Raw genomic sequence first — 27,500 nt, forward strand, 5'->3', positions numbered from 1 at the left:
GTTCTCACCAGGGGGGCAGTCAGACAGATATTTTGTGAAGCCACTAAGGAAATGAAAGTTCATATAATGGCCTGTTGTGGCGCTGTCATTGGGCTCAAAAAAACCCATAGCCCCATAGAAGTCCATGTATTTGGGCCCAACTTCACCTAGACTGTATTACCTTAATAAACATGGTCATGAATACTTTTTGCTTTCAGTCACTAGTTTAAAGTCTCATTTCTAATGTCATAATATTCTTTTTGGAAAATTATGGTCCCATTTATAAAAAAAATGACCATAAAGTCGCTCATGTTCTGAGGGGCGTGGCTACCGTTACAGTCTATGAACGGGATCCCCCACCCACTCGAGTCAAAATAAAAACCAACGAAGAAGAAGGGGGGGAAGTCCCGCCTCGTTGTCTGGGCCAGCCAATGGGCCAGCTGGGCCCAAACGGATCTAGAAAGATGGCGACTTCCATTGCAAGGACTGACAGGCTTCATTTTACGTTCATGTTAGACCCGGGGAACGCTTTGTCCATACGCTTTTTTTACAGTCTATGGTTCTCACCAAGCAATTGGCTTAATGACCCAATTGGGAGAATGTCTTAAATCCCCCTTTCATGACGACGACAGGGCCAGGAAATGATTCCCAATGCATTTTTCCTCATAGACATTTCAAAAAGTATTTATTTAAACACAAACACAATATTTTGGACCAAACAATATAATTACAAAGAAGAAAAACAACAAAAAAAAGTGTTGTAACCTGCCGTTTTTCTCTTTCTTTTTAATTATTTGTTCGGCCCGACAAATTGTCTTTATTGTCATGATTTGTCACAACTCGAGTTTTGTCTGCGGCGTAAAACGTCTTTAAATAAATACTTTTTGAAAAGTCAATGAGGAAAATGAACGGGGAATTATTTCCCGGGTCTCTCGAGGGGGGGGCGGGACTGCGACGCTCTATAGCTTAAATGAGACATTATTTTTGACATGTCGGTATACATATTAGCATACCGCAGTAGCATTACATTTATGAGTCAAACAAACACTTTTTTTCTTGAATTTCTTGTCTCCAGATAGGAGAGTTTTACAGCAAAGACCCGTTCAGCATGGAGCTGGCCCTGGAGTTCTGGTGTCCTACAGAGTCTCTGCAACACACCTCTCTCCAGGGCTCCTACCTGGGCATGGCTCTACAGAGACCTCCCCACAAACAGGTCAGTCTCTCCAACACACCCCTCTCTCCAGGGCTCCTACCTGGGCATGGCCCTACAGAGACCTCCCCACAAACAGGTCAGTCTCTCCTCCAACACACACACCTCTCTCCAGGGCTCCTACCTGGGCATGGCCCTACAGAGACCTCCCCACAAACAGGTCAGTCTCTTCTCCAACACACACACCTCTCTCCAGGGCTCCTACCTGGGCATGGCCCTACAGAGACCTCCCCACAAACAGGTCAGTCTGGGAACCAAGTGGTAATACAGTACTGGCACAATGCACAGAATATATGATTCATATGTCTCACTGAGAGACTGAGTGAGGCCCCTTTTCCACCGACCGGGGTTGAACTGGTTTGATTATTTTTTTCCCAGCGGATCTACAAGCTCAGTGCCACGCTATGAGCTTGTTTTTGTGTTTTTAACGCAAATCTTCACTGGTCCCTGGAACAACATATTTTCAGATGGGGGGTCAGCGGCCAAATACATATAATTCTAGGGGTCCTTGACATGAAATAGTTTGAGAACCACTGATACACAGAAACACAGGGTTTTTCAGAAAACTGTCAGGATTTAGAAGACATTTTGTAGCATCGTTCCCAGGTCAAAATGGGATAATATTGAACCAGTTTAGAGTGTTTCCACTGAACGAATGAATTGGTTCAAAAACTGGAACGAGAAAATGTCTGGCAGTTCTGTGAAAGCAAGCAAGCCACCAAGGTTCCTAGAATCTAAGAACAGAACCAGTTCTAGAGACTAGAGAGTTCTTTGTGGATCATGGTGGGATCATGAGTGGTTCTGTAGATCTCTCTTTGTTGTGGCAACACCCTGTTCTTATTCCTGTGCTCTGCCTCAGGTGGTTCTGTCCAAGTTTGTGCGTCAGATGGGAGACCTGCTGCCCTCCACTCTCTACATGGCCTACCTGCGCATGTTGAAGGGCCTGGCTAACGGTCCCCAGTGTGCACACTACTGCTTCAGCCTGCTGAAGACCAACGGAGCACCGCATGGTAATGGGCTGGCACATTTACACTTCTATCTGTGGGGAAGCTTATTCCTAAACAAAATATTAAACAAACCAGGAATTAACACCCTGAGTGCACAGGACGTAAATTATTGTTAGACGGAGATTAGCGTCTGTTTGTTTTTTTTATATACTTTTTATCCCACGATTTTGTAACCCATTTTTCACCCCTGTGTCAATCATCTACTGTGATCCTGGGCTCTACACACCCTCCGCCAACCTGGGGAGAGCAACTTGAGTACTTAACTCATGCTTCCTTCATGCTTGAGTGTCCAAGTTGCTCCTTTACACCTGACAGGGGGGAGTTTCCCTGGTTGGACGTAGCGCGTGGAAGGAACACGTTATTCCAACCAGTTCCTTTCCCCTCCATCAGGCGCCTCGGCCGGCCAGGGGGAGGTAGTTTAGAGACCAGGATTACTGCATGTTTTTGTGAGGGTACCTACCCTAGGGGACACGGGGAGAATCCACACAATCCACACAGAAAGGCCCCTTCGCCAACCCCGCCTTCGGGTATGGGCACTGATGACGCGGAGGAGGAAACACGCCGCCAGCACCCACAGTGCCCCGAGCGGGAATCGTTTGTTAGCGTCTGTTGCGCAACACTTTTTATTTGTTGACGAAATTGTCAATTTATTTAGTCTTAGTTTTAGTCATCGTAGCTTAGTTTTCATTTAGTTTCCATTTAGTTTTCGTCGGTGGAAAAAGGCAGTCGACGGACATTTTTCGTCTTCGTTTTAGTCGACGAAATCAGCACTGCGACTAGGGGTGGGTCCCGAACCTCGGGACCAAGTATGTACCGAACCGAACGTGCCTGGGTACCGGGTACCCATTACAATAATTCAATTTCGCTTCTCTCTATCGGTTCCCACGGACACGCAGTCACACGATATTTATTTATTTTCTCCTCTTAATAGACGCGCAGGGAACAGAGCTGATCCACAAGCCTACATCGTGTTGCATCAGCGACGAGTTGTGGGCTTGTGGCTTGCAGAGGCGGAGCTATCTCTTTGCTCTCTTAGTTGTCGAGGAGTCTAGAGACAGAGACACGCGCTGTGCGTGCCTGGCACTGAAGCGTTGAAGCAACATCATTATTAAAGTTTCTTAAAGCGCAAATAACATGCATTTTAAAACTGCTTTTAATATTTATTAATCATATTGTCTATGTCCCTCAAAGTTATTTCTAATGGTTTGAGCCTCAATCACCACTCTGATATAAGCAGGCCTTGTCAATTCTTTCTGGACTTTGAAAGCAGTTTTAGCTGCAGTACCACACTGTCCTGAGGTGGAGAGGGTGCTGATATGCAGATTATTTAATATTTTAGTCATTGTAATACTCATGCTAGATACAACCAGGCTTGTTTCCATTCCATGCCAGCTTGAAAAATCAACAATGGTGGAAATTGTAAACAAAGTGGAAATGCAAATGTGCAACTGAAGACTGAAGAAAAGGAGGAATTATACAAAGTAGGGTGACATTGATGACATCACGATGAGGCCAAAATCAGTCGAGCTGTTTCTGAGAGCAATTTCCATTAAAACACCCATATGACATGAAGGCCTGATTGTTCAAAATTGGTTATTTGTGGGGATAGAAAACACACATGGGAGCCCCAAAAACACAAAAGGCACAAAAGTTGAATTTTATGTTATAGGTCCTTTAAACGTAATTTTCAAGTGAAGTTTATGGGAGGAAACTTTTAAGAGAGCGGACAGGAATCTTGCGCCTTGCCTGAGTCTTCACTGCATACGTGTGCAGCACTGAATCAACATGAGACGAAAGAGAGAGAAAGCGTTGGTGCACTCACTTCGAATGCGCGCCCGTGTGTGTGTGTAGGGTCCAGATGCCCAGTCAGTTTAGAGCTTGCCAGTCTAACTTCGAAGAGAGGTGGCGAAAAAACAACAAAAGATGCCCGTGTGCATGCACATTTCTGTTAGTAGCAAACTACAGCATGCAAGCCACCTTTGTTTTCAATGTTCCCCCAATTAGCACGTCGATCAGAAAACCCGTTCTTACCCCCCCCCCCCCCCCCCCCCTTCATTAACGATGCTAATTTGCCCAGTCAATCGTGTGTGTGTGTGTGTGTTGCTCTCAGATCTCAGATATGCTTTTATTTGTTATTGGTAATAGGAGAAGTAGCCTACAACAACACTATTGCCCTGGGTAAATACAGAATAGATATTATATTTAAAATAATCACTATATTATCCACAAATGGCTCAATAATAGACTATTTATTATACATGTCTTAAATTGACATTGAACTTTTTTGTTAAATAAACGTTTGACCTCTTATTTAGGTTATTTTATACCATTTTGGAACCGAAATAGGGAACCGTTAAGAACCGGAATCGATAAGCGGAACCGGAATCGGTACCGGATTCACCAAAAATCCAAACGATACCCATCCCTAACTGCGACCAAGTCTAAACGGGGGGTAACTGTGTGTAATGTGTGTGTTACACCAGGAGAGGGCGTAGCAGGGAACCCGCTGTCCTGGGAGCACTTCTTCCACACCCTCATGCTCTACCACGAGAACCTGAGACGAGACGCGCCCAACGTGGACGCGTCGCAGTACCGCCACCCGCCACTGAGGGGCATCACCCAGAGGGAGCTGGACGGCCTCACCTCCTTCCTCAACCTGCTCACCACCATCATCACCTGGGTATGACCTCATCGCTTACTGTATGACCTCATCGCTTACTGTACTTATACTGTACATACACCTGGGTATGACCTCATCGCTTAGGGTCATTATACACTGGCGAATTAGCGACCCGATGCGAATAAGCGATCTGAAAATGCGAAATATTGCATGTTGCAGTTCGCCTGCGAATCTCTGCAAAATACGACACCAGAGCGAACAAATAAAGAGCGAAAACGGTCGCATTTTCGCACATTCGCCACTGATGTGGAAGCTTGCATGGACTTCAATTGTTTTTCTTTAAATGCGAATTATTCGCACGAATATATCGCGTCGCCAATTCGCCAGTGTGTAATGACCTTTACTGTACATACAAGCAGGAGTGTTATTTTAACCATTATGCAGCATTCACAGCCATAGAGGAGGACGGACTCCACGGTAGCAGAGACACTGGAAATATTTACACAACCAAGTTTTAACACAATCAGCGCCGGGATTTCTTTCAAAATAACAGCTCGGGGTGCCGCGCGGATATGGCCGCTTTTACTCTGTAAAAGAGAATGTTGTTTCCCCCCTTTCCGTTCCAGAACAAAAAACGAGAGAAATATTTGTAGTGTGCTGCAAATAAAACGGTTGAACACCGTGTGGTGTTGTTTTTCCAGAGTGAGAATGCTCGCCTGGCGTTGTGCGAGCACCCCCAGTGGACTCCTGTGGTGGTGATGCTGGGCCTGCTGCAGTGCAGTGTCCCTCCCGTCCTGAAGGCGGAGCTGCTGCACTGCCTGTCTGCCTTCGGGAAGTCCCCTGAGATCGCTGCCTCCCTGTGGCAGTCGCTGGAATACACACAGGTGAGGTCCCCCGCACGCAGAAAGCGTGTTTTTAGGATTTTTAGCAGCGTTTATCCATCGTTTTTTCCCGAAAAAACGCCTCCAGTGTGCAACCACCTGTAGGCCCAGCGCAGTGTTGTTTTAGTCACAGTCTCTTCAATAGTTTTCATTTAGTTTCAGTTTTAGTCACCGGGAATGTCTTGGCGTTAGTCTAGTTCTAGTTGACTAAATATCATGAGAAAAAATATTTTGCCGTCGTAATGACTAATTTTACACTTGCTGAAAATCGCCGATCTACAAGCTGACAATGCGTCGCAGCGCGACACGCTGTGAGCTTGTAGATCAGCTATTTTCAGCATGCAACCAAGTGTAAAATGACCTATACTGGATCTCTTGTCCACTAGTCCCTTCCTGACATTTTTAGTCTAGTTTTTATTTGTGCACACAGTGAAAAAGGTTTAAAAGGTTAAAAACTAGAAATAAAATCAAAAGAGGGGCAAACAAGAAGGGTGTGTGTGTGTGTGTGTGTGTGTGTGTGTGTGTGTGTGTGTGTGTGTGTGTGTGTGTGGGGGGGGGGCAGCCAGTTTGAAAAGGTGGGTTTTGAGTGTGCTTTTGAACATTTCGAGGTTGGGGGCAGCTCTGATGTGAGTTGGGAGTGAGTTCCAGAGAGATGGGGCAGCCACTGCGAAGGCCCTGTCTGTCTCCCCATGTCCGTTCGTTTGTTAGACTTGTGGGGTTCCAGTTGGTTGGCAGTGCTTGACCTGAGGGAGCGGGAGGGGACATGACGGTTGATGAGTTCAGAGAGGTAGAGGGGGGCCTGGTTGTTGAGGGTTTTGATTTGATGTTTTGATTTGATGTTGATTTTGATTTTAATGAACAGAACACTAAGGATTTTTCCATGTGCTAATTTCTCACCTGCAGATCCTCCAAACGGTTCGAGTCCCAGGACAGAGACAGGGTGCTGGAATTGAGGTAGGCTGTGTGATTAACCCTATTTTAATTTTATACTTTGTCCTACAACGAAAGAGCGCTAGTCTAGTTTTAGTCGTAAGATTTTAGTCAACTAAATCTGCAGTTTATTTAGTCGACTAAAATGTATTTTGTCGGTGCCTTGATGCCGTCGTAATGACTGATTTTACTCACAAGCGCGGCGCGTTGTGAGCTTGTAGATCTGCTATTTTCAGCATGCATCCAAGTGTAAAATGACTTATACTGGATCTCTTGTCCACTAGTCCCTCCCTAACATTTTAGTCTAGTTTTTATTTGTTGACGAAATTGTCAATACATTTAGCTTAGTTTTAGTCCATCATACAGTAGCTTAGTTTTCATTTAGTTTCCATTTAGTTTTTGTCAGTGGAAAAAGGTAGTCGACGAACATTTTTCGTCTTAGTTTTAGTCGACGAAAACACCACTGCACAGCAGACCCCCAGAGATAATGACGGATCAGTCAGGTGAACTGTACTGTGTGTGAACGTGTGACTCTGTGGCCTTCAGGTGGAGCTGAACGAGATCGAGTCCAGCTGTGAGGAGTACCCTCTGACGAGGTCCTTCTGCCAGCTCATCAGCACCCTGGTGGAGAGCAGCCTGCCCGCCAACCTGGGAGCGGGGCTCCGCGTGCCGGGCTTCGAGCCCTACCTGGCCTTCCTGCGGGACTCCGTGTTCCTCCCCTTCCCCACCCGGGCGTACCGCCGTCCCGCTGAGAAGGTACAGCAACGCGCCTGAAATCCTGGTCTCTAAACCGCCTCCCCCTGGCCAGCCAGTCGCGTTAGATTTAATCACGCCTCCCGTTGTTGCCGTTTAGAGTGTTTTGGCTACATTTAGCTGCTCCAGCCACATCCGGTATAACGTCCGGTCCGTCTGTATTTTAAAATGCAGCCATAACATTTCAGTAAGTCCTGTTTTGATGACAATATTGACGATGTAAAATATCATAATTTATTTTTTTACTTTTTACACTTTACATCACCAGGTTCACACAAAGTTGAGTTTGTAAGAATTTGGGGCAGCTCCGTGGCTACTGTTGTAAAAATCGGCCTCTCGGTTAGAAAGGACAACCATTAACTAAAGAAAAAAGACGGGATCGGCAGGTTTTTAGCTCAATGAAACTCACATATTTAATAACTACATAAATAAATCGGGCAATACAACACACTTGCTTCTGACCCTATATCAAAATAACAAACAAACCAACACTCAATTCCCCAATCCCCTTTCAACCAAACAGTCCCAACGTCAGACCGTCTTCCTCTCAGCACGCTCCCACAGTATAGTTCCTCAGGTCCACATTAGGGATGCCCCAAACTATAATCCACCGGTAATCCAACCGAACACGGATTTCTCTCACCCGCGATGCTCCTCGTTGTTGACCAGCAGTTCATTCACGCATCCAGCTCCAATGACGCCGTCTCCCCAGCGTCCCAACACGGTCACTTACTCCGTGCTTGGCTGAGCTCGACAGTTTGTCTGTTTAGGCTGCAGGTTGCTAGTAGTTAGTTAATGCAACTTTAACACTAAACACAGAGCCTGGCGCCTCTGAGATCTCCTCCTCACACCCGTTCACACTAGTACACAGGTCTTCCATTCTTCCTGCACCACACCCTCTATTTGTCAAGTAGCGTGTGGCAGCAATCACTCATGTTATCAGACCCATTACCTCCCACATGAATTGAAAGTGCACATATCACAGGGTTTTGCATGTATTCATATCGCACGTATACAATCACACACATTGGAAAAAGCAGATAATAATAATAATATAATGTGCATTTGTCACACTGTATTTTAATGGTATTAAACGTTCTCTCAGTGGGAGGTGGCGGACGGACGTCCTAGTGCTGGAGGTGTTCAGGTCTTAATGGTACTAAACGTTCTCTCAGTGGGAGGTGGCGGACGGACGTCCTAGTGCTGGAGGTGTTCAGGTCTTAATGGTATTAAACTGTGCCTCAGTGGGAGGTGGCGGACGCCGTCCTGGAGGTGTTCCACAAGCTGCTGAAGGACTACGAGCCGTCGCCGTCGGACTTCGTCCAGGACGTGGTGGAGCTCCAGGGGGAGCAGATGGCCGCCCACAAGCCCCCCGGACACGGCCTCATGTTCCACCTGCTCAACGACTCCCCCACGCTGGCCCTCTGCCTCAGCCTGCTGGAGGAGGGCGTCCGGCAGCTGGACACCTACGCTCCTTTCCCTGGTGAGAGACACACACACACACACCTACGCCCCCTTCCCTGGTGAGAGACACACACACACACACCTACGCCCCCTTCCCTGGTGAGAGGAACACACACACACACACACCTACGCTCCTTTCCCTGGTGAGAGGAACACGCACACACACCTACGCTCCTTTCCCTGGTGAGAGGAACACGCACACACACCTACGCCCCCTTCCCTGGTGAGAGGAACATACACACATACCTACGCTCCTTTCCCTGGTGAGAGGAACACGCACACACACCTACGCCCCCTTCCCTGGTGAGAGGAACACACACACACACCTACGCCCCCTTCCCTGGTGAGAGACACACACACACACACACCTACGCCCCCTTCCCTGGTGAGAGGAACACACACACACACCTACGCCCCCTTCCCTGGTGAGAGACACACACACACACACACCTACGCCCCCTTCCCTGGTGAGAGGAACACGCACACACACCTACGCCCCCTTCCCTGGTGAGAGGAACACACACACACACCTACGCTCCTTTCCCTGGTGAGAGGAACACGCACACACACCTACGCCCCCTTCCCTGGTGAGAGAGACTGCACGCACACACACGCACACACACACACACACACACACACACACACACACACACACACACACGCACGCACATACGCCAGCTGGACACCTACGCACCCTTACCTTGTGAGAGACCACCACGCAGCTTCTGACACACACACACACAATGCAGCGGTACATTTACCGAAAAAGTTAAGTGCCAGGGAATTTGTGTTAAAATGTTTTAAATTATTCAAAGTTTCAAACACTGGTTAAAACATTGTGATGCTTTATTAGCTGGGGGACCTTCTGTTCAACAGGTGTTGAAACAGTGTGTTTCAACCCTCAACCACTACACATTAAATGTAAAAATAAGATGACTTGTACATTTTTTGGCACACAGCCCAAGTAGTCACCATCAAAATACATTTTAGTCGACTAAATCAACTGTAGATTTACTCAACTTATTTATTTAGTCAACTAAAAGTAAAGTTATTTTTATTTATTTATTTTAAAGACTGTCTAAAACTACCTAAGAAATTTAAGAATGTGCTGTTAAAAGGAACACTACTTCTAGGCAGCGTTGTAATGTCTGGTTGCTCCCTCCCTCCCTCCCTCCCTCCCTCCTTCCCTCCCTCCCCTCCCCCCGTCCCTCCCTCCCTCCCATCCCTCCCTCCCTCCCTCCCTCCCTCCCTCCCTCCCTCCCTCCCTCCCATCCATCCATCCATCCATCCCTCCCTCCCTCCAGGTAAGAAGCATCTGGAGTCAGCGGTGCTGCACTGCCTGTGTCTGCTGGACCTGGCCCTGCAGAAGGAGGTGGTCTTCATGGACCTCCTGAGGGAGAGCCAGGCCTCCCTGCTGGTGTCCCCCCTGGAGCAGCTGCTCCAGGGGGTCAGCCCCCAGAGCCGGAGGGCCGACCACATCGTCAACATCGCCAGGTAACTGGAACCCTGGGCTAGTGTCCCCCCTGGGCTAGTGTCCCCCCTGGGCTAGTGTCCCCCCTGGGCTAGTGTCCCCCCTGGGCTAGTGTTTCCCTGGGCTAGTGTCCCCCCTGGGCTAGTGTCCCCCCTGGGCTAGTGTCCCCCCTGGGCTAGTGTCCCCCCTGGGCTAATGTCCCCCCTGGGCTAGTGTCCCCCTGGCAGGTACGTTTGCTCATGAGCTGGTCACTGAGCTCTCATTGACTAGTTTGGCTCCCATGAAAGTGCCATGGCCATAGACTGTAAAAAATATGGACAAAGCGTTCTCCGGGTCTGATATGGACGTAAAATGAAGCCTGTCAGTCCTTGAATTGTAAATCGCCATCTTTCTAGATCCGTTTGGGCCCAGCTGGCCCATTGGCTGGCCCAGACAACGAGGCGGGACTTCTCCCCTTCTTCTTCATTGGTTTTTATTTTGACTCGAGTGGGTGGGGGATCCCGATCATAGACTGTAACGGTAACCACGCCCCTCAGAACATACGCGACTTTATGGTCATTTATTTTATAAATGGGACCATCATTTTCCAAAAATAATATTATGACATGAGAAATTAGACTTTAAACTAGTGACTGGAAGCAGAAAGTATTCATGACCATGTTTATTAAGGTAATACAGTCTAGGTGAAGTTGGGCCCAAATACATGGACTTCTATGGGGCTATGGGTTTTTTTGGGCCCAATGACAGCGCCACAACAGGCCATTATATGAACTTTCAGGAAATCCCGATTTCCTTGTGGCTTCACAAAATATCTGTCTGACTGCCCCCCTGGTCATGGCGCAGCCCAGTCACGTGACCACTTCTCTTCCTTCTAAAAGCTTCCTTGGTCCCTGGCAGGTATTCACCCCCCATGCTTGTGTTCCTTGTGTCTGGCAGGTACCTGTGCCACAACAGCTCCAACCCAGAGGCCGCCTTCCAGAGCGCTAAGATCCTGCGCCGTGTGGCGCGCTACCCCAACATCCAGATGAGGCTGGTGGGAGACTTCACACACAGCGCGGTACGGGTTCCACCCTTCACACTAGAAGTGCAACAGTTAATCCATACTTTTCTTTCAACTTGGACACTCAGGCATGAAGGAAGCATGAGTTCAAGTCCGTTGCTCTCCCCTTGTCCCCCATATATGGGGACTAGGTTGGTGGAGGGTGTGTAGAGCCCAGGATCACATTAGATGATTGACACAGGGGTGAAAAATAGGTTACAAAATCGTGGGATAAAAAATATATATTAAAAAGTGAACCCATACTTTTATTTACTTTATTATTTTTTTCTTGATATTTTTTATAAAATAATTGATTCATGCTGGATCTCTATTTTGGGCATTTCATTAAATATGACTCTTTGCATTGTAGCATGTTGTCTGCTTGTAGATTAGCTATTTTCTATCGATCTAAACGACCCTTAATTAATCCTGGCGGCCAAACGGTTAAGATCAGAATTGATTTTTTTATCATGATTGCTTGTAAGTAATTGAGAACGGATTCACAATCATGTCTGTCTGCCTACACTAGGAGTCATGAACCTCAGCCTGTGTTTTCTACAAACCGTCCACTCTTTAATGAAGCTCTTTTTCCTGCTGCATTGGAACTCTCGTTGTGCATCTTCTTTCCCCTGCAGGCGGTCAGTGACAAGCTGATGGCAGGTTTCGTGGAGTGCCTGGAAAACGAGGAGGCAGAAGAAGGCATTGAAAAAGGAGACGGTGAGTCTCGTGTGGATTTTCCTCCGTTCCCGATTTCTGGATCGTCTCCTTTATTTTGACTTTAAAGGAATGATGGTCCACTGTCAGATTCCAGACTGATTAACTCTATCTCTACCGCTAGCTGTTAGCATAAACAGTTCCCAGTTCCCAAGCATACACGTTCACTTTAAAAGACAGAGTTTGAGTTGATTATATTTGCAATCCCATAGTCGGAACGGTGGGGCGTTGCTATAGGAACCGGACCAATGTTAAAAGCTTCCGTAGGCCTCGACCATTTACATAGACGGAATATACCCAGAATCCTTTGTGAATTGCTTGGTTCTCCAGCAGTTCTCGTCTACGTTTGTGTGACTCCACTAACCCACAGAGGGTTCTTTCTGGTACAGAGGGCGACAACAATACATACAATTAACCTCTACCTCTTGCTACAGCATTCTAAACCCTGTCACTCTTCGCTCTCTGTATTACAACCATAGACTGTAAAAAATATGGACAAAGCGTTCCCCGGGTCTAACATGAACGTAAAATGAAGCCTGTCAGTCCTTGCAATGGAAGTCGCCATCTTTCTAGATCCGTTTGGGCCCAGCTGGCCATTGGCTGGCCCAGACAACGAGGCGGGACTTCCCCCCTTCTTCTTCGTTGGTTTTTATTTTGACTCGAGTGGGTGGGGGATCCCGTTCATAGACTGTAACGGTAGCCACGCCCCTCAGAACATGCGCGACTTTATGGTAATTTTTTTTATAAATGGGACCATAATTTTCCTAAAAGAATATTATGACATTAGAAATGAGACTTTAAACTAGTGACTGGAAGAAGAAAGTATTCATGACCATGTTTATTAAGGTAATACAGTCTAGGTGAAGTTGGGCCCAAATACATGGACTTCTATGGGGCTATGGGTTTTTTTGAGCCCAATGACAGCGCCACAACAGGCCATTATATGAACTTTCATTTCCTTAGTGGCTTCACAAAATATCTGTCTGACTGCCCCCCTGATTACAACTCATGGCCTTGTTCAGACATGCTTATAAACCCTCCCCTCTCTCTCTCTGTCCCCTGACCATAAAACCCTCAGACTCGGACCCCCAGAAGAACGTTCAGACATGCTTATAAACCCTCCCCTCTCTCTCTCCGTCCCCTCCCCTGACCATAATAACCCTCAGACTCGGACCCCCAGAAGAAGGTGGCGAAGATCCGCCACGAGACCCAGATCCACATCCTGAACCTCCTCATCACGTCTCTGGAGCTGAAGGCCCCCAACCTGTCGCTCTACCTGCTGGGCTACGAGGTGAAGAAGCCCGTCAGCTCCACCAACCTGCAGGACCCAGGTCAGAACCCGCCGTGTTTTTCCTCCACTAAAACTAAGACTAGGCACAGTTGGTAGTGCTGTCGCCTCACAGCTAGAAGGTCCTGGGTTCGATTCCCGCTCAGGACGCTGTGGGTGCTGGCGGCGTGTTTCCTCCTCCGCGTCATCAGTGCCCCATACCCGAAGGCGCGGTTGGCGAAAGGGCCTTTCTGTGTGGAGTTTGCATGTTCTCCCGTGTCCCCTAGGGTAGGTACCCTCACAAAAACATGCAGTAATCCTGGTCTCTAAACTGCCTCCCCCTGGCAAGCCGGGGCGCCTGATGGAGGGGAAAGGAACTGGTTGGAATAACGTGTTCCTTCCACGCGCTATACGTCCAACCAGGGAAACTCCCCCCTGTCAGGTGTAAAGGAGCAACTTGGACACTCAGGCATGAAGGAAGCATGAGTTCAAGTCCGTTGCTCTCCCCTTGTCCCCCATATATGGGGACTAGGTTGGTGGAGGGTGTGTAGAGCCCAGGATCACATTAGATGATTGACACAGGGGTGAAAAATGGGTTACAAAATCGTGGAATATATATATATTTTTTTTAATTAAAAAAAGAGATGATAGACGGAGTCAATAGGTCTTAACCCTCTAGCACCCAGGGTTGCTTTTTAGCAACAAATTTATTTTAATTAATTACTAATTTTTTTTTTTTTTTTTCTGTTCTTTTTTCACCTGAATGTCATCAGTGATGTTCATTGCAATGCCAATTCAATGCCATTAGTCATGATATTTGCATATGAATACCCCCCACAGAGGCTGAAATTCACACAAATAAAAAATGTTTGGACTCTGTGCAATTTTGAACATTTTTTAACCTAAAACTTTTGACCTTTACCCTAATAAAAGTAGGTAAAATAATTGTAACATATGTTTTTTTGTGATCATTAGAATGTCTAGAACATGTTTTATTCATTATTGTGAAAGATATCCCCCAAATGTAAATTATTAATTTATTATATTATTATATAATTATTATATAATTATTATAAATTTTTCATCAAACTTTATTTTTTTATTTTTTTTAACATCTTTTTTAGTGTCAGTGCTAGTAGTACAAAGTAGTAGTAAGGTTGAAATCTATTTTTTGCAAGTAGAAATTAATGCGGGTGTTAGAGGGTTAAAGTGAATAGGTTTATTTTTCAGTCCAAATTAGTCCAATCCAAAAACAGATCTGTCATGCATAAGCAGAGATCGATCGATCTGGGGGAACCTGCCGCGTGGCTCTGTTGTGATCGGAATCAGACCTATACTAGGTTTCATCCGGACATCAGGCCCCTACGAGGACACCCATGAGCAGGCCGCCGCACCCTGCCGCTAGTTAACCTCAGAAGTCATTCCCAGATCAGTCAGCCTTTTCTCCCCAGCTCTGCGTTATTTATGACCCCCTACATTCCATTACCCTCCCCTCTTCAAGCCCCGTGTGGTCCCATGTGTGGATCTATTGGGATACATGTGTGGATCTGTTTGGATATTTCTGAAGTGCACACACTCTTCTCTCACACACTGACCTGGATCTGAGGTGACCTGGATCTGAGGTGACCTGGATCTGAGGTGACCTGGATCTGAGGTGACCTTTGAGAGTATATTGAGAGTACAGTCATACAATATGGACCTTGTACTAGTACATTCCTACAATACAGTTCATAACTGGGAGTATATTCAGTTCATAACTGGGAGTATATTCAGTTCATAACTGGGAGTATATTCAGTTCATAACTGGGAGTATATTCAGTTCATAACTGGGAGTATATTCAGTTCATAACTGGGAGTATATTCAGTTCATAACTGGGAGTATATTCAGTTCATAACTGGGAGTATATTCAGTTCATAACTGGGAGTATATTCAGTTCATAACTGGGAGTATATTCCTATCATATTATAGGCCATATCTTGAGAGTATATTCATACACAATACAGTTCATGCAACATGGCCCATGGGGAACCAAATATTCCCCAACAAAACCAATGAACACATGTGAGATTATTCATAACCAATAATATAATAACGGATTATATTATACGAAAACAAGTGATAAGCGCGCGTTCATGTTGATGTATAACTTCAAACTTGTAAGCACACTAGGGACTCATTTCCCGTGGGTTCACTTTAGCGTTACAGCGGCCTTACTCGCATAATATACGTAAAATAGGTTGTTTCTGTCCGAGTATGGAGGACTTCCTGTCCGAGTATGGAGGACTTCCTGTCCGAGTATGGAGGACTTCCTGGTCCACAAATCGGACTCTTGGAGAGTCACCCTTTAGACTTCATCCGGGCGGCTCCTTATCTCCTCCCCCCCCCCCCCCCCGTGTCCATTCCTCGGCAGAACTCTAAGCACAAAGTAGGTTCACACAACACAGAATATACGTAATGGTTACATGTTCAAGGTAAGACTCCCCCACATGCATATAATGTGAGAGACTGCCATTGGATTTTTTTAGATAGTTTTATCATATGAAAGCAGGGAATCATAGCTTCAAATTGATATATCGGTTGTTCAGTTTGACCCACCAGTTTTGGAGATATGGCTTATAGAGTGATGTCTTGCAGAGAAACAGCGAGTTGAGAAAAGCTAGCTACATGTTTAAGCATTTATTTCATATTTACATTTTCAGCTCTGACACTTATTTCAGACATGCTCTAGTATGTGAAGAGACTGCCTGTGCTATGAACTCATTTTTGGGAGAAAAAAAAAAAAACTCCTCTGGTGAAAAGCTGGAATGTGCGCAATGGCAGTCTCTCAGTCAAATCTGGTCACTTTTCTAGACGCCATTCCCCTCTAGGCTATACCGCATCCAGCCTATCTGGGATGACACTTTGTTCTTGTTTTCCCCCACAACCCACAGTACAGTACAGTACATATGCATCCACTCCATGAGCCGTCCTCCCTCCCCTGCACATCGCTTGAGAGTCATGTTGGCCCTCTGACCCGGCTGGCTCCCTGAGCCGGATCCTCCGGTGCTCGCATCAAGTCCGTTATTCCCTGTTTCGTGTCAAGACCGCAAGCGCAAGTTAGTCCGTTATTCTTCAGCCTCGGCCGTTTCCCCATCGGTGTAGGCCCTCGTGGTCCACTCCGGGCAGGAGGGGTACAGAACAGGGACGTCTCTCACCCTGGAGGGGTACAGAACAGGGAAGTCTCTCACCCTGGTCAGGAGGGGTACAGAACAGGGAAGTCTCTCACCCTGGTCAGGAGGGGTACAGAACAGGGAAGTCTCTCACCCTGGTCAGGAGGGGTACAGAACAGGGAAGTCTCTCACCATGGTAAATGGTAAATGGTGCATTTATATAGCGCCTTTATCCAAGGCGCTTTACATAGATTGTGCATTACATTCACCCATTCATACACCGATGGCAGCGGAAACCATGCAAGGCACCAACTAGCACATCGGGAGCAATTAGGGGTTCAGTGTCTTGCTCAAGGACACTTCGACAGTAACTCTGGGGGAGCCCGGGTTTGAACTGGCAACCTTGCGGTTCCCATCCAGGCACTCTACCCCTGAGCCACCGCCGCCCCTGGAGGGGTACAGAACATGGAAGTCTCTCACCCTGGTCAGGAGGGGTACAGAACAGGGAGGTCTCTCACCCTGGTGGTCAGTTGCACTTGGACTGCCTGGGTGGCAGCCAAGCCTCCTGTTTGTCTCCTCACCAAGGTGCTCAACACAGACTGGATCAAGCTGTATGCAACAACAACAACAACACACTAGCACCCAGCGTGAGAAGATGTCTATGTAATCTATATGTGTCACTGTGTGGTTGTGTGTGTGTAGGTGCGTTCACGTGTCTGTTGTGTGTGTGTGTGTGTGTGTGTGTGTGCGTATGTTGTGGGTGGACACGGGTGTATGTATGTACTTGTGTGGTCGTGTGTGTGTGTTGCCCGGGACGCCGCTTTCGTAGTTAAATGGCAGGCGGCTCTGGGCAGTCGTCTTGTCGGTGGTCTATATCGCTGTAGTCGAGTGGATTTCTTGCGTATGATAGTGTTTGTGTTGTTGTGTGTACGAGTGTTCTTGTTGGTTGTCTGTGTACGTGTGTCTGTGGTGTTCTCTGACCACTGTGTTCGTGCGTGTGCTGTCTGCCGTCCCGTCGCCTGGGATATGGTAGTGTGTTTGGTTTTCGTGTGTGTGTCTGTGTATGTGTTTGTGTTTGTGTGTGTGTTCTCCGTGCTGGTGTGCCCAGTTGTAGGTGTATTTCTCGAAACTGGTCTCTCCTCGGTGTTCGCACAGGTCTGTGAGTGGCTCGCGGGCCGCTATATGGCTCTGGTTATGTGTTTGTGATTGTGACTGTGTTTCTGATTCCGTCTCTACTGTGCCTCTTGGTGTGTGTGGTTGTAGGTATGTGTGTTCATGAGTATGCGTGTGGGTGAACGCGATTGAGGTGATGATGGTGTCTGTGTCGTCCAAAATGTGTTCTTGGTATGTTGCTGCAGAGTGTGTAGTGGATCTAGTGCTCACTGCCCTGCCCTCTCCAATAGGCCGATTCCAGATGTTTTCCATTACTGAGGTGTACCGTTTAAGCGCAACGGCACTGATTAGCTACACCTGGCCTGTACGAAGCACCTGCTCTATGGATTACACCTCAGTAATGGCCGCGCCCCCAGGGCACCCCTCTGTACACCAGCCTGCTTCCTGTGTGCTTGGTTCTTGAATCTAGTTGTGGGGTTGTGTTCAGTCGTGGATCGGGGCCATTAGTGTTGCGGCTTCAGGTTGGCACAGCTGCCAGTGACTTGTGGTGTGGTGTGGTGGGTGCAGCAGTCGGCTCGATGACTCTTGGCTGGGCGTGTCCCCCGAATTGGTCAGGTGGGCTTTGTCTCTCATGGGTCAGGTCAGAGTGACGTGGCACACTGCACCGTGGTGGCGCTCAGCTCCTGAAACAGTGCAATCACATAATAGGGTCACACCTGGGGTTTGTTACTGTGTGTAATCGCCTACCACCGGTCTCGTTCTTGCAATGTGTACGTCCACTACGTCGTGTGAATGTTTATTTTTTTCTTCATTATTTTTATATTTTTGTAGTTGCTGCGCAGCAGCTGAGGAGAACGCAACTATGCATTCCTTTAACCCATTCTGACCTGAGATCAGATTCATACGAGGTTTCCACTGGACACACACTGGTCTGATGAACCCATTCTGACCTGAGATCAGATTCAAAAAATGTCAGTCGTTCTTTGATTTTTCAAAAATAGCAGACCTACAAGCTCATGAGCTTGTAGATCTGCTATTTTTCAATAGATAAAGCATAACATGATGCAAACACCAAAATGGGTTCCCGGTCAGAATGGGTTAAAGACGGAGTGCCACCATTTTTTTCCCACCCTAAAACATGATCATCAGGTATTATTACAATATAAGGGGGAAGAACTTTTTCCAAAAAGTGTACAGTATTTGTTAAAATCATGCTTTTATGTGGACACGCCCAACAGTTCATTAAGTATGCCTGGATTGCCTGGTGGGTGGTGGGTGGTGGTGATCCACCTGAACTGAAGCCACAGCTGTAGTTGTATGATAAAGGGGGAGGGGTTAGGGGAGGGGCTGATAGTGTGGTGTCACTATATTACTGTTTATTTCATTGGCCCCGTTTGACTGTCAAGGGTTCAGCCTCCAGGAAGAAACCCTAAATACAAAGTTAATACACCGTTGCACATAAAAACAACTCCAGTCTGTCTAATTAAGTACTGTCACCTCAAAGACACATGAAAAACTGGGAAAATACAAAAATTGTGGCACTCCATCTTTAAGCAACACAACTTCTGCAGCTGCATCCATATGTTTAGAATTTGCATCAATGATCAAATCCCAATAATAAAAAATTAACTTTATTTTGTAAACAACTAAACTGAAGGAGCAGCGGTGCTATCGGCTAGTAGTCCCAACTCTGTGTCTGCAGCCTGTCACGAGCCCCGTAATGAACTGATACGAGACGCACGCTGTTCCGTATTTTAATGTCTGGTTGGGGAATAAATACAGTATGAATGACGGCGGGATTTATTTGACAACTCTGTCCTGCTTTCTTCACGAGAAGAGAAGAGCGCTCACCGCTCAGAACAGAGCAGACCTGTGGCTGTCAGTTAACTTTACGGCATGTGTGAGTTAGTTGAGATGAGATGTGAACCTGAGTCGGGGAAGCTCAGAGCTGCAGCCATTGGCTCATGATACGAGCACACGACCAATGGGACAGATCATTCAGTGTTGCTAAGATACCACCCCCCCCCCCCCCCCACACACACACACACACACACACACACACACACACACACCCTTGGACGATGGGGTCTATTCTCAAACTCAGAGCCACAGCGCTCTGCGCAAAGTTAACTTGCATGTGACGAGCGGCACTGACAGCCAGGCGCAGCACAGCAGTGTCACACAGACCAACACGTACCTCTCCCATTTGGAAAACATTTGAAACAGCGACGTTTTATAATAGCCTGAGCCATTACAAAAAAATGTATAATACAAATAAAAACCATTTTTCGACTCATACGTTTTGAGTGGCGGGAGGCATGAGTCGATATTCTAGTCGATTTTCAACTTTTTTCAACATCCCTAATTGTTATATATTTTGTATGTATGTTTTCCTCCGGGTGTGCTCAGTCTGTCTCTGTCCCTCTAGATCTAGATCTGTGTCTCTATTTATATATATATATATATATATATATATATATATATATATATATATATGAGTGTCTATATCAGGGAGGCAGTCAGACAGATATTTTGTGAAGCCACAAGGTTTCCTGAAAGTTCATATAATGGCCTGTTGTGGCGCTGTCATTGGACCCAGAAAACCCCATAGCCCCATAGAAGTCCATGTATTTGGGCCCAACTTCACCTAGACTGTATTACCTTAATAAACATGGTCATGAATACTTTCTGCGTCCAGTCACTAGTTTAAAGTCTCATTTCTAATTTCATAATATTCTTTTTGGAAAATGATGGTCCCATTTATAAATAAAATGACCATAAAGTCGCGTATGTTCTGAGGGGCGTGGCTACCGTTACAGTCTATGATCGGGATCCCCCTCCCACTCGAGTCAAAATAAAAACCAACGGAGAAGAAGGGGGGGGGGGGAAGTCCCACCTCGTTGTCTGGGCTAGCCAATGGGTCAGCTGGGCCCAAACGGATCTAAAAAGATGGCGATTTACAATATCTTGTACATATCGCTTTGTCCATATTTTTTACAGTCTATGGTCCATATATAGGTTGTACTGGATCATTTAGGTCCAGCCCCCGAGCGGTTACATCCCTGTCACTTTCTGTCTTAAAAAAAAACTAAGGGCCTTTCTGTGTGGAGTTTGCATGTTCTCTCCGTGTCCCCTAGGGTAGGTACCCTCACATGTTCTCCCCGTGTCCCCTAGGGTAGGTACCCTCACATGTTCTCCCCGTGTCCCCTAGGGTAGGTACCCTCACATGTTCTCCCCGTGTCCCCATAGGGTAGGTACCCTCACAAAAACATGCAGTAATCCTGGTCACTAAACTGCCTCCCCCTGGCCAGCCGGGGCGCCTGATGGAGGGGAAAGGAACTGGTTGGAATAACGTGTTCCTTCCACGCGCTACGTCCAACCAGGGAAACTCCCCCCCTGTCAGGTGTAAAGGAGCAACTTGGACACTCAGGCATGAAGGAAGCATGAGTTAAGTCCGTTGCTCTCCCCAGGTTGGCGGAGGGTGTGTAGAGCCCAGGATCACAGTAGATGATTGACACAGGGGTGAAAAATGGGTTAAATAATCGTGGGATAAAAAACATATTAAAAAAAATAAAAAAACACTACAAAGTTGACTGACCTGTCTCTGTGCTGTGCTGTTCTGCTCTGCGGTGACGCCAGCGGCGTGGAAATCCACCCGTCTCGTGACTCCAATATATTGACTGTGTAGAAAGATGTTTCCCCAATAATGGACTGAGATGATAGACAGAGTCTGTTGGTAGAAATCAGGTTTTCCCTCATATGACTGAGTTGATAGACGAGCCACGGTACAAGTAAAAAGGTTTATTGAAAATCAGCAAAGTATCATTCCATGTACCATTCAGCAAAAAGAGTATAGTCCACTGGGTCATGCAGATAAGCAAGGATCGGTCGAGAGCATCCGCAGCAGCCTGGATAACTGACTTTGTCTGCTTCTAACAGGGTTTATATACTGTCAAAATCTCCTCTGGGGAATCATTCACCTCGTCTGGCCTGACCCGGGGCACCCACCCCCCTTGTCCAATAACCGTTCTTATTTCATGTTATTTCATGATATCCACACACAGCCGTTATCCATCATTTACCATGGTTACGGCTAGGGATGCACCGAAAGGGAAATTCTTGGCCGAAACCGAATACCGAATATAGGAAACAGTTGGCCGAAAACCGAATACCGAATAGCCGAATACATCTTTGTTGTAAAGCTACCTGGTTATGGCAAAAGACATGATTATGGATTTTTATAATCGATTCATCGGGCGATTATTTAAACGATGAATTGATGAATCAGATTATGGCACCTTTTTGCAATTACCTTTAAAAAAATGCTTCACGTTATTGTAGGCATGTTGTAACTAACAATAAAGACAATACAAATGAATACTCCTTCAAAATTAATATTTTACCCCGTTTTTTATACAATTTGATTTGCCATTCCTTGTACTTGTAATGATACTGTTATCTGTAATGTTGACCGTGTATAGCTGACTGTCTTTCTTTCCATTTCTATCTCTGGGACCCCAATTTATTTTTTATTTCTATTGTAAAATCAATGTAAATTTTGAGAGTCTATTTGGTTCCATTTTTGCACTCTGTTACAGAACCTTAGGGTCCACTTGGTTTACTTTCTAACTATCTAGCTCTAGCTGGAACTCCCACTATGAGAACCACTGTCCTACACACAGTCTGTGTGGGCAGGCACGCACGCACACACGCGCACGCGCGCGCGCACGCACACACACACACACACACACACACACACACACACACACAATAGCACGCTAGCTGATGGGGGGGAAAACGTTCTTATTTAGCAGCCATATTAGCATGTTCTCTAGGCTCTAGTATCACATATTGCCAAAGTTAAACAGCACTGAACAACTGTTCATTGTTAAGCAAAACGTTCACGGACGTTCTGCTTCTGCTTTAGCCCTATGTCCACTTCAATGCGCTGCTGAGATTACAGTAGCCTACACAGGTGGAACAAATGGAGGAGCTAACGAGCTAGTGCTACACTGCTAGTGTTCGTCCGTCGTAGCCTGCCTGCAAGCTCACAGATTCAGACATTGGGGAGCATTTTTGGTCATACGACAAAAGAATAGACATTGGCGGTGCTCACAAATACCATGTTTTGGGACCTGTTTTGGGCATTTTGCAACCTGTTGATGAGCTCGCAGTTTTCGCGGAGCGCATCGCAGCCACAGAGACGCTCCGTGTGTGTGTGTGTGTGTGTGTGTGTGTGTGTGTGTGTGTGTGGGAGACTGAAGTTGGGGAGAGAGAGAGGGGTAGATGCGTAGCGCTCTGGTTACGTTCAAGACAATCGCGTGTTGTGTTTATAGCGACCCAGTGTTTTGACTATTCGGTGATATATTTTCGGCCTATTTGAGCCGAAACCGAATAGGCCGAAAATACATTTTTAGCCATTTTCGGCCGAATATTTTCGGTGGCCGAATTTTCGGTGCATCCCTAGTTACGGCCCTGCTGTTCGGATTCGGCCAATGGTGAAGCTTCCCTGTCGATTGCGACATTCCTTCACCTCCCTTCTCCTCCCTCAAGCGGCCCCTATTCCGGGGAAAAAGCCGAGCTCGGGGGCCCAAGGGACTCCGAAGGCCCTTTCCCCCTTCCCTCGCCTTACTGCACTGTCAGCAGAGACGGCCCATGTCCTGACGTGACCCAGTACTTACAGTACACTGAGCGGGGCCCTGAGTACAATACACTGACGTTCAGAGTGAGGACAGTGATGTACTGAGTGAGGTACATCACGAGGGCCCAGCTCTAGGAGCTCATAGCGCGCCCCTCGCCAGTGTACCCCTGGTACTCCTCCACGCTGCACGCGCATGAATGCACATCTCCTGAATGCACATCTCCTGAATGCATGGGATATGATTCAGGAGATGTACAATGACCCTTCAGAGTGATTGCACCTTTGATTATGACATTTGATTATGACATTTAATCAGTGTATATGACATTTGAGTATGATTATGACATTTGAGTATGAAGCAGAGTATATGACATTTGAGTATGACATACTGTTTAACCTGTGTCATGTCACCTGGGTAAATTGGATACCTCAAATTATTCCCCAATACCACTTGTACTGGTAAAGAGGTTTATTGAAATTCAGCACAGAGTATCATCCCAAGTACAGTTTTTCCGCAACTGTACTTATCAAAAGGTCACGCGATCATTAAGCATAGATACGGCCGGAGTCGCCGCCTGCCTGGTCGACTCCCGTCGTCCGTTTTTGACTGGGTTTATATTCTGTCAGAATCACCAAAGGTTCGTCCCGCCGGCCCATCTTTCACCTCATATGGCCTGGCCCTGGGCTGTTGGAGCGGCCCCTCTTAACACGCACACACCGTCCTGCCTCTCTGTCTCCCACAACTATGAGCAATGCATTCCCACCTGGCCGTCATACAATACACGAGTGAACACACGTGAGGTTATATTCATTGTGAGAGTACTGGGATATGTACATGAACACACTGTAAGGGTAGGTTTATGTGAAGATTAAAAAGTTATATTCCTTTGGTCGGATCCCTGGGAGGGACTTCCTTTCTGTGGAGTATGTTGTGTTAAAATATTTGGAAATGTATAAGTGGTGCAGACACTGTGTTGAAAGTGCATTTGTGAGGCTAGGGACTTTAAAGTCAGCTGAAATATAACTCTGCATTCAGATATATATTTTATTTTTTACAATCATGGATAATGTCAGTTAGATCATTCCGTGACAGTACGCAGTTAAAGTTTCCCCTTTAACTGTATATGTTTATTTTCCCTTTTTACCTCCCATTATGATGAATTCCTGTTCTGTTCTTTGACTATATAGAAGTGTCTATTTGTACGTCTCTAAATGTTTTGATGAATTGAACATGGTGGACCCTGTTGTAAACAAGTGTAACGCTTAATTGGGTCGTCCACTCACAGTTAACGGTCTTTTGTATTGAGTCTGTGCTTGAAATGTACTGTAATTCTACAAACTGTTAATAAATAAATCAATCAATCAAAGTTATGTTACTACCGGTACTAGGACCGCTGTGAAAGGAAAGGAAAGGTACTATGTTTACCCTGCAGGGTAACTGGACTAAGCTCAAGAACTTGTTTACAGCCAGGCCCTGCTCATAGAACATTTCATGGTAGAGGTTCAATGCCTTGTCCAAGCTGGGCACTTCAGCGGTGGTCATTTTAACGTGTGCGTTCTGCAGGTGTTCTGGGCTGTCCTCGGAGCTGCCTACACGCCATCCTGAGTCTGCTCCAGAGAGGCAGCGACAAGAGATCAGGGCCTGTAATCACAGGCCAGGCTCCGCACCTGGCCGAGCTCTGCTACCAGGTACGTTACTGCACACTCACCCTACCAAACAGTGTTGTTTTTGTCTATTAAAACTTAAGACGAAAAATGAAAATTTGGTTTGGTTTGGTTCCGATTGGTTTGGTTTGGTCCATTTGTACATTCTCAGAGTTACAGACCCATAAGGGTCCATTTGGTTCCAAACTATCATTTAGTTGGGGACCCTCTGGAACTCTTTGTTCCAAGTCCAGCAGACTTAGGAACAGCTTCTTCCCCTCCACTGTCATCTACTTAACTCCTCACCCACTCCTTTCCCTCCTCCAGTGTCAGCGCCCCAACCCCTCCCCCCAACCCATCCACCATCCCTGTCGTATCCGAGACTCTAAACACATCCTAGTCTAAAAACACTATGTGGTGTGATAATATGGCCACTGGACTTGTGGAACATGGTCTCTGGACCTTAGTTTAGCACACTGTGCATTCAGGGCCACGTGCAATAAGGGCTATGTGCAATATGGACAGATCTGTCTTTCTTCTTCCTTCTCATATCATTATTTATTTATTTAAATGACTACTGCTCAGCCCATATCTATACTGTTACTACTGTAATTAATCTATCCTCCTTGCTGACATGTTTGCACTATATGGTGAGATGCGAAAATACTTTTCGCTGTGCTGTGCTGTACTTGTACTGTACGTACATTGACAATAAATTGAATCTCATCATCTCATCTCAACTCCCTCGATGACCCCTGGGGGTCCCCCGACCCTGACTTTAGGGGAACCACTGACCACTAGATGAAGTGAGACGTTGACGGGTGTGTTTGTTTCCGTTGGGTCCCTCAGGTGATCTACCAGCTGTGTGCCTACTCGGACACGTCAGGCCCCACCATGCGCTACCTGAGGACCAGCCAAGACTTCCTGTTCTCGCACCTGCAGCACCTGCCCTTCGTCCTGCCTCGTGAGTACAGGTTTCACCTCTCAACCGAGTCGCTCTGAATTCAGTATTTAAGTCCGACGTTGGTCCGGGTCCAAGTGGCACCAGCTCCCGTTCCGCATCTCATTGTAAATAGAATATCTAAACGCGTGAATCTTTTTACAATGACGTTATTTTTCAGAAAGGAAACCATTGAGGGTTAAAATGGGTCTTAATGCTTCCAACTCGAGTAGAATGATGAATGTTTTGTACAAGTGTCCATGATAATAAAAATATATGATGTGGAGACAATAAAGACTATTATTATCATTATTATTGAAGGTGGTAACAGTCCATTTGCTCGGTAAAATATTTCGGGGGCATATTTAGAATGTGTGCAGGCTTGAGTATGTTGAATCTAGTTTGCATTAATGAGGATTTAGTTGACACAATAAAATAAAATGGCGATAGTATCCCGTGTGGGGCAGACGGCCTGTCACAGCCAGATTTGGGAGAGCAGCAGCTTTGTTGTTGCGAGGAAAGCGGTAAAATGAGACTGTCGTGGTTGTTTTCGTCTCAGATTTAGTCCGACGGAGCGTCACAGTATAACTCTATGGGGACACAAAAGCGACACAAAAGTAGGACCCGGAAGTATCTCAGGAGGGGGCGCTCACGTCACGGATAAAATACTGGATTAGCCTGGATCCAACCCAGAGACCTAAGGATGATGGTTCATTATTAAAACGATGACGTCATGAACGGGGCTTCCCGATCATTAAAGGGACACTTCACCCTTTTTGCAAAAAAATATATGTTAATGACGTTTAGAAGCTTTAGATCACTTTCCTGGCGGTATTTATGTGTGTAATATGTGGTTTTAGATATTTTAGATTGTAGCAGTGAGCCTCTTGTCTCTGATGTCATGGACACTGGTCTCACTACCTTCCTGGACTACAATTCCCATAATTTTTTGGTGCACTGCTCCTCCTTGTGGATAGGGGGGAGAGCTGTCTTACTGAGACAACATGTAGTCCAGGAAGGAAGTGAGCCCAGTGTCCATGACATCAGAGACAACAGGCTCACTGCTACAATCTAAAATATCTAAAACCACAAATTACACACATAAATACCCCCAGGAAAGTGATCTAAAGCTTCTAAACGGCATTAACATATATTTTTTTGCAAAAAGGGTGAAGTGTCCCTTTAAGGCCGCCCCTGTGCAGGAGATATGGCGCCTCTAAATTCAAGAAGGCTCTAAATTCTTTCAGAGCGAACGTTTTAACTAAAATATTTGCTTCTGGGGTGGGGGGGTCCCTGCCTGGAACAACATATTTTCAGATGGGGGGTCGGCGGCAAATTACATATAAATCTTTTGGGGTCCTTGACATGAAAATGTATGAGAACGACTGACAAAGAAACATGGTTTTTTTTTTCAAGAAAATTGTCAGGATTTAGAAGACATTTGTAGAATCGTTGTGAGAGCCTCGGATCTCTCAAGGAGTTGATCCCGTAGCTGGACCTGACTGACGCGCCATTCTAATGCCGTGCTGTTTGTTCGCTGTGTGTCAGCCCCAATAACGTCACGCAGGCAGCTCTCCATGCTTTTAACGTATTTATTTCACCATGCAAAGAGTCGTGTGCAGCATCAGATCTGCGTGATATTAGAAATAAACCATAATTAGATTAGATTACAGACAC

At 46.3% G+C, this 27,500-nt stretch overlaps 1 protein-coding gene across 2 annotated transcripts in view; it reads left to right on the plus strand.

Annotated features, from left to right (window-relative positions):
* nup205 (nucleoporin 205) overlaps positions 1–27,500 on the plus strand; it is a 68,267-nt gene that overhangs the window by 13,620 nt on the left and 27,147 nt on the right. For both annotated transcript variants that reach the window (XM_080761927.1, XM_080761928.1), the window contains exons 10-22: positions 1,055–1,192; positions 2,049–2,199; positions 4,680–4,876; positions 5,518–5,700; positions 6,601–6,651; positions 7,174–7,383; positions 8,626–8,863; positions 10,149–10,338; positions 11,252–11,372; positions 11,990–12,071; positions 13,235–13,399; positions 24,804–24,928; positions 25,733–25,847. In XM_080761927.1, coding sequence (XP_080618053.1) covers positions 1,055–1,192; positions 2,049–2,199; positions 4,680–4,876; positions 5,518–5,700; positions 6,601–6,651; positions 7,174–7,383; positions 8,626–8,863; positions 10,149–10,338; positions 11,252–11,372; positions 11,990–12,071; positions 13,235–13,399; positions 24,804–24,928; positions 25,733–25,847 — 1,966 coding nt within the window. The remainder of the gene's footprint in view (positions 1–1,054; positions 1,193–2,048; positions 2,200–4,679; positions 4,877–5,517; positions 5,701–6,600; positions 6,652–7,173; positions 7,384–8,625; positions 8,864–10,148; positions 10,339–11,251; positions 11,373–11,989; positions 12,072–13,234; positions 13,400–24,803; positions 24,929–25,732; positions 25,848–27,500) is intronic.

Source organism: Protomyctophum bolini, assembly GCF_963924005.1.
Source record: "Protomyctophum bolini genome assembly, chromosome: 4".
Classification (NCBI taxonomy): Eukaryota; Metazoa; Chordata; class Actinopteri; order Myctophiformes; family Myctophidae; genus Protomyctophum; species Protomyctophum bolini.